The sequence below is a fragment of the Corvus brachyrhynchos genome, unplaced genomic scaffold (genome assembly GCF_000691975.1).
Source record: "Corvus brachyrhynchos isolate BGI_N302 unplaced genomic scaffold, ASM69197v1 scaffold5254, whole genome shotgun sequence".
In the NCBI taxonomy this organism is placed as follows: domain Eukaryota; kingdom Metazoa; phylum Chordata; class Aves; order Passeriformes; family Corvidae; genus Corvus; species Corvus brachyrhynchos.
This window is the reverse complement of record NW_008237605.1, coordinates 1-7,274: the sequence shown is the minus strand read 5'-3', so window position 1 is coordinate 7,274 and position 7,274 is coordinate 1. Positions and strand designations below refer to the sequence as shown.

Here is a 7,274-nt window from a genome sequence, read left to right as displayed (position 1 = left end):
CCTTGCTGTGCTCCTTGAAGAGCACCTGGGAGTCCTGGCAGCTCCAGATAAAGCTTGGGAAACGCCTCCTGGAGCTCATGGAACTGCGTGGGGCGCTGCCATGGGGAGCTGCAGCTGCCCAGCACCCGCTGTGTGCTCCTGGGGGCCCCGCTGTGTGCTCCTGGGGGCTCCACTTCCATATCCTGGCACGCAGGCATGTCCCCTTTGTCAAGTGGCACTCAGATGTCACACAGGGGCTCTGTCTGTCCCGTGATGTCACACAGGGGGCCCTCGCTGTCCCACACTGTCACAAAGGGGGCTCTGCCCCCCGGCTGGGGTATAAAAGGGGCCATGGGACACTGTGACACCGCAGACTGGCATCACCATAGCCTCTGCCAGCCCAGTAGGTTTGGGGCCCCTTCACTGGGGCCCCTTCACTGGGGCCCCCCAGGTCACTGGGGAACATCTTCACCAGCCTGTGCTGGTGACCTGAACTGCCAGGGACGGTGCCATGGGGTTCCTCAACATCTTCACCATGGGTGAGCTGGTGGCAATCACGATGGTGGTGCTGCAGCTCATCCTGGTCACTGCCATGCTACGGGACAAGTGTCTGTGGGTAGGCGGCCTCTGATCTGCTGTGTGGGTTGGGCTGGGCTGGGCCATGTGGGTTTGGGGTTGGTGTGGCATGCGTGGCAGGACAGTGTGAAGCATCCTGGGGAGCTCCTCTTGTCTCACCCCTCTGTGGTTCTTGCAGAGGATCCGTCAGAACTCAGAGCATCCAAGCACAGCGAGAGGCCGGCTGGAGGGGCAGAGCAACGTGGACAGGGCACAGAGATCAGCAGACACTGAGCTGTCCCATGGCAGTACCCCACGCAGTTCCATGAGCTCCAGGAGGCATTTCCCAAGGTTCATCCGAAGCTCTCGGGACTCCCAGGCGCTCTTCGAGGAGCACCGCAAGGAGCTGGAGGCACAGCTGGCCCAGTGGCGATGGGGCAGGGGGAGCACCAGGGTGGTCCATGCTGATGTGCAGGGGAAGCCAAGGCTGCTGGGGGCCAGAGAGCCTCCCCAGTGCCTTGGAGTGGAGTTGGTGAGGCCAGACATGAACAAGGTGATAGAAAAGGACAAACATAAGAACATAAGACAATGTAGCAGCAACAGCTCCATGATGCTGCAACGCAGAAGATCTGTGGCAATAGCCAGGTTGCTCCCTAGACTAGTGGTGATCATGAATCCCATTGTATTGGAAAGCAGCAGCAGCAGCAGCTCAATGGAGCTGGAATACAGCACCAGCACTGCTGCTGGAAGGTTCCTGGGGCAGCTTACTGCCCGGCTTCAGAGACACCTGGAAGCCTTGCAGACACGCTATGTTCAGCGCCGCCGGTGCTTCTCCATCCGCTTGAAGTCTCAGTGGTGGTGGCGGTGCTGGACCCAGAAGAGAAAAAGGGTGTAGTAATCATGAGTAGTCAGAGAGGGGTAGGGGAGTAGGGAGTTTCAGGAACTGCCTGGGACAGTTCTTGGGCCTCTCCAGATCCCTCTGTAGAGCTTCCTGTCCTCTGGCATACACACATTCCCACCCAGCCTGCTGTCCTCTACAAATTGGCTGAGGGTCCCCTCCTCCAAGTCATCAGTAGAAACAGGACTGGTCTCAGTGCTGCCCAGGGGAGCCCCACTGGTGACTGGGTACCAGCTGAATCAAACTGTCCCCTACCACTCTCTGGACCTGGCCATCCAGACCCTTTTTTACAGTGAACAGTGGACCTGTCCAAGCCATGAGCAGCCAGTTTCTCCACAAGAATGCTTTGGGGAGCGGTGTCAAAGGCTTAACAAAAGCCCAGGTAAACACTGTCCCTAGCCTTTCCCTCTCCCACCAAGCAGGTCACTTTTGTCATAGAAGGAAAGCTGTGGACAATCCAGGAAACTTCATTTCACCCTGCTTTAAGGATAGAATGAAGGACCCTGGGAACTACCAATCTGCCTACCAGCCTTCCCTCTGTGTCTGGGAAGATTCCCACTTTGAGATCTGCTCTTCCCCTGATTCTTACCCATAAACCCTCAACCCTTTCATCACCACTGTCAATTCCTAGACAGTCAGAACATTCCCTCATATACAGGGCTACCCCACTGCTTCTCCTTCTTTGCTGAGCCCTTCTGAAGAGTTTGTCTCCTCCCAACTCCTTGTGCAACACCAGCTGGCAGGGTGGTGTGAGGAGCAGCAAAGGCCTTGATGCTCAGCACTGATTGAAACATCCTGGGGTTATCAATCAACAGTCTTTTCAGCACAAATCCAAACCATGGGCCCACTGGAAGAAATGAAACTCTTCCTGCCCAACTCAGCAAGTTCTCCACCCTTTATTATTACATGTTGTGTATGTCCTGCTCAGGTCCCACACCATCACAACACATCCTCACCACTCCTTTGCCCATGAAATGTCTGGGAAATGTCCATCAATCTCCAGAGCTGGGCAGCAGCTGTCCTATGGAACCCGTGAGGAGGAGGGTGATGGAAGTGGAGGACCTTGTAAAGCCAGACAGGAGAAGCAGCTCCATGGGGCTGTGCAGCACCGTCACCATTGCTCGGGGTAGAAGTGGTTCCCCAGGTCTTCTGCGCAAGGAGCTGGAGGCACAGCTGGCCCAGTGGCCAATGGTGCAGAGGGGCTGCGGGGCGGCCCAGACTGAGGTGCCCGCAGAGCCGGGGCTGCTGGGGGGCAAAGGGTCTTTTACCTAACTGCCACAATTTTTCAAAAAATGATGGATAATGGCTTGGCAACTTCTTCTGCCAGCTCCCGCAGGACCTGGGGATGTATCTCATCAGGTCCCATGGACTTGAGCACATTCAGGTTCCTTAGATGGTCTTGAATCTGATCCTCTCCTACAGTGGGCTCAGGGTGTTCATTCTCCCAGTCCCTGCATTTACCTTTCTCGACTTGGGTGGTGTGGCTGGAGTACTTGCCATTGAAGACTGAGGCACGGAAGTCCTTGAGAACCTCAGTCTTCTCTTTGTGCAGGGTAGTCAGGTCTCCTGTTTCCTTCTGAAGAGGGCCCACATTATCCCTACTCTCTTGCTTGCAACATATCTATAGAAGCCCTTCCTGTTATCCTTAAGTTCTCAGTGGTGGTGGCGGTGCTGGACCCAGAAGAGAAAAAGGGTGTAGTAATCATGAGTAGTCAGAGAGGGGTAGGGGAGTAGGGAGTTTCAGGAACTGCCTGGGACAGTTCTTGGGCCTCTCCAGATCCCTCTGTAGAGCTTCCTGTCCTCTGGCATACACACATTCCCACCCAGCCTGCTGTCCTCTACAAATTGGCTGAGGGTCCCCTCCTCCAAGTCATCAGTAGAAACAGGACTGGTCTCAGTGCTGCCCAGGGGAGCCCCACTGGTGACTGGGTACCAGCTGAATCAAACTGTCCCCTACCACTCTCTGGACCTGGCCATCCAGACCCTTTTTTACAGTGAACAGTGGACCTGTCCAAGCCATGAGCAGCCAGTTTCTCCACAAGAATGCTTTGGGGAGCGGTGTCAAAGGCTTAACAAAAGCCCAGGTAAACACTGTCCCTAGCCTTTCCCTCTCCCACCAAGCAGGTCACTTTTGTCATAGAAGGAAAGCTGTGGACAATCCAGGAAACTTCATTTCACCCTGCTTTAAGGATAGAATGAAGGACCCTGGGAACTACCAATCTGCCTACCAGCCTTCCCTCTGTGTCTGGGAAGATTCCCACTTTGAGATCTGCTCTTCCCCTGATTCTTACCCATAAACCCTCAACCCTTTCATCACCACTGTCAATTCCTAGACAGTCAGAACATTCCCTCATATACAGGGCTACCCCACTGCTTCTCCTTCTTTGCTGAGCCCTTCTGAAGAGTTTGTCTCCTCCCAACTCCTTGTGCCACAACAGCTGGCAGGGTGGTGTGAGGAGCAGCAAAGGCCTTGATGCTCAGCACTGATTGAAACATCCTGGGGTTATCAATCAACAGTCTTTTCAGCACAAATCCAAACCATGGGCCCACTGGAAGAAATGAAACTCTTCCTGCCCAACTCAGCAAGTTCTCCACCCTTTATTATTACATGTTGTGTATGTCCTGCTCAGGTCCCACACCATCACAACACATCCTCACCACTCCTTTGCCCATGAAATGTCTGGGAAATGTCCATCAATCTCCAGAGCTGGGCAGCAGCTGTCCTATGGAACCCGTGAGGAGGAGGGTGATGGAAGTGGAGGACCTTGTAAAGCCAGACAGGAGAAGCAGCTCCATGGGGCTGTGCAGCACCGTCACCATTGCTCGGGGTAGAAGTGGTTCCCCAGGTCTTCTGCTTTCCCCTTTTTAAAAATGGGGGTTATATTTCCCTTTTTCCAGTCATCAGGGACTTTACCTAACTGCCACAATTTTTCAAAAAATGATGGATAATGGCTTGGCAACTTCTTCTGCCAGCTCCCGCAGGACCTGGGGATGTATCTCATCAGGTCCCATGGACTTGAGCACATTCAGGTTCCTTAGATGGTCTTGAATCTGATCCTCTCCTACAGTGGGCTCAGGGTGTTCATTCTCCCAGTCCCTGCATTTACCTTTCTCGACTTGGGTGGTGTGGCTGGAGTACTTGCCATTGAAGACTGAGGCACGGAAGTCCTTGAGAACCTCAGTCTTCTCTTTGTGCAGGGTAGTCAGGTCTCCTGTTTCCTTCTGAAGAGGGCCCACATTATCCCTACTCTCTTGCTTGCAACATATCTATAGAAGCCCTTCCTGTTATCCTTAATATCCCTGTCCCTGCCTTCCCCTTAATCTTCACCCACAAGCTCTCAGCAGGCTCCTCGTACTTCCTGAGGCAGAGTTCCATATCCATAGGGGGCTACATCCCCTCCTCATCTCTCTAGCCTGTCTTTCCTAAAAAGCCTAAACCCTTCCATTCCAGTGCTCTAGTCATGGGAGCTATCCCACCATGTCTCTGTGGTATTCTGCTTTCCTTTTCACTTGTTGGCCATTGCCAGTGCTTGCTTTTATTTATATGAGAAAATTGCCAAGGAGTTTGGTTAAAAATGGGTGTCCCGGTTTGAAACAAATTTGGAGGAACGTCCAAAATAAATGTCCTCTGATAGAAGGCAGGTTACAGCCGCCCTCCCCCACCAGGTTCAGAAAGAATTTTCCTCGGAGGAAAGTGAAAGGAAAAAAACCTATTTATTTAACAAACACAATGCATGCATGCACGGGAAAAGAATAATGCTAAATAATAAAACCTCTCGCTGTGCAGAGAATCTGGCTAGATTTCCAAGTCCTTTGAGGGTGTGGATTTCTCCTCTGCGGAGCTGGGGTTTGGCGTGGGCCCCTCCGGGCCTCTGTGGAAAGGCCTCCCAGTGAAGTTCTGATGTTCTGGTGTTCTGAACAGTTCCAGAAGAGATTAAGAAGCCAAAGTCCCAGGACAAAAAACTAGCTAAAAAGTAAAAGGAATGTAGCTCTCTTCCCTGCTACAGAAGCGGAGCTTATCTGTGTTTTGAACACAGCGCCGAAGGAAGTCCACCGGCTCTCCCCCCTCTCCCTTAAAGGTACAGAAAGGCACAGGATTCATATCTGGCATAGGGCAGACAATAGAGAATACAGCATCATACAGTCACCCCACGACAATGGCTTTCCCAAGTGTTTGGAGGAGATGAAAGAACCTGAAACTGCTTCTTCTGAAAAATCCATAAGGGTGGGATGCTGTATGAAGCTCACTGCCATAACTAGCCAGTAACTTCAACTGATATTTTAACTATTAAAAATGTGACTTTTATCATGAGTGTATGTGTGTGTAAAATACAAAAAACTGTGGATCTTTCTCCATTCTACAAAACTTTCTTCCCTCATCTACATCCTAGGAAGCCATTTGGCCCCGCCCCTCACCTCTGGCTCCAACCCTGGGTTTGTGGTCCCACCCCCTCTCACACTGCTCCCCCCTCTTCCCTCCCCCCTTGCCTCAGGGGAGTCTCCACCTCCTGATGTGCAGCGGCCTCAGGTGTCGCCAGTGAGGATGAGGAGGGGGCAGACGCTGCTGGTGGGGGATCAGTGGGTCACCTGGGCGCACCTGTTGCAAAGAGCTGCCGGAGGGAGGTGGCCGAGGGCGTGATTCCAGGGAGTCTCTTAAGGAGTCTCAAGGACTGATGGTGAGAGCATCTCACAGGGGCTGGGGAGTATCTGCAGCATTGCTCAAAGAAGCTGTTTATCTGAGGTCAGTACATGCTTTGATCAGTGCAGGGCCTTCCCCTCAAGAAATGCATGAGCCAAGCCCAGCAAGGTAGAGGAAAAGACACAAGTTCAGCTTAGAGAACTGCACAGGTGAAATCCCATGGATGTGCCTGGAGCATGGCCCTCCCCAGCAGCTTTTCTTACAGTTAAATTTTTATAAAAAGCTAAAAGCTGATGCTCAGTACTTTGGGATCTGGCTCAAAACTGTGGAGAGGATAAACTCCCTTACTGGAACTCGGGCAGTGGAGTGCTCACAAGCCAGCAGCCAGATTGCTTCTTGTTCAGCTTCAATTCAACGTTGGCTTTTTGTTGTTGTTTTGGTTAGTTGGCTGGTTTTAAAGTATTCTTAGAGATGCTACAAGTGGAAGAAGAGAACAGAAATAGAGTGGAGCACCACTGGCACAGTAACTGATATTTTACTGTTCCTCTTTTTCTTTTAAAAATTTATGTAGATAACATGAACTTTTAAACTCTGTGATTTGGGAGAAACACTCTTTTTTCTCCCTCTCTTTGGAAGAGATATGCAAGTCCTGAGCCGTTGGGCCAACGCTTGCTGCATTTTGTTTACGTTTTTACAATCAAACAAGGGGCTGATAAGATTGACAAGGAAGATACAACTCAGGAGCTCACTAGGCAGCAGCCTCCAAATTCTTTGGGTGATGCAGTAGAGTATGAAGACTGTTTTCCAGTGCGAGATTAATCCATAATAACATGCTCACTGACATAAAAGTCACTTCTTATAAGCCACTTCTTATTTCCTGAAGTGCAGGAGCTGAGGTGTTTGACAAAGCCTTGGCAGAATGATGAAGTATATCCCTGTCAGATTTCTCCTGCTAGCAAGAGCAATCCATCTTCTTTAAGGGTTTAGTTCCTTTGGGATTGTGTGTAGTTTAGAGGGAAAACAGTACCCAGGAGCATTAATTATTTTATCTTCACTGCTTTTTTTCCTTGACGTGTGAGGTCTGAACTGGGAAGTGAGGTCAAAAGAATTTCTGGGGGTCGGAGCCTGAATGTTTTAGAATTAACACTGGAGATTCAGCTCCCTCTATGATCAGAAGAGGGGGAGACACCTTCCTTCAGGATG

At 51.3% G+C, this 7,274-nt stretch overlaps 1 protein-coding gene across 1 annotated transcript; it reads left to right on the top strand.

Annotated features, from left to right (window-relative positions):
• Nucleotides 1-364: 364 nt before the first annotated feature.
• LOC108446080 lies at nucleotides 365-2,570 on the top strand. Its single transcript, XM_017731600.1, has 2 exons — nucleotides 365-595; nucleotides 734-2,570. The coding sequence occupies exons 1-2, from the start codon at nucleotides 491-493 to the stop codon at nucleotides 1,427-1,429; spliced, it is 801 nt and encodes a 266-aa protein (XP_017587089.1). The 5' UTR covers nucleotides 365-490; the 3' UTR covers nucleotides 1,430-2,570.
• The last annotated feature ends 4,704 nt before the right edge of the window (nucleotides 2,571-7,274 follow it).

What these genes read in the sequence shown, in the direction of transcription:
- LOC108446080 (XM_017731600.1), top strand. Translation starts at nt 491, where the DNA reads ATGGGGTTCCTCAACATCTTCACCATGGGTGAGCTGGTGGCAATCACG. An exon ending in TACGGGACAAGTGTCTGTGG is followed by an intron (nt 596 to 733) that starts GTAGGCGGCCTC and finishes TGGTTCTTGCAG; the next exon opens with AGGATCCGTCAGAACTCAGA.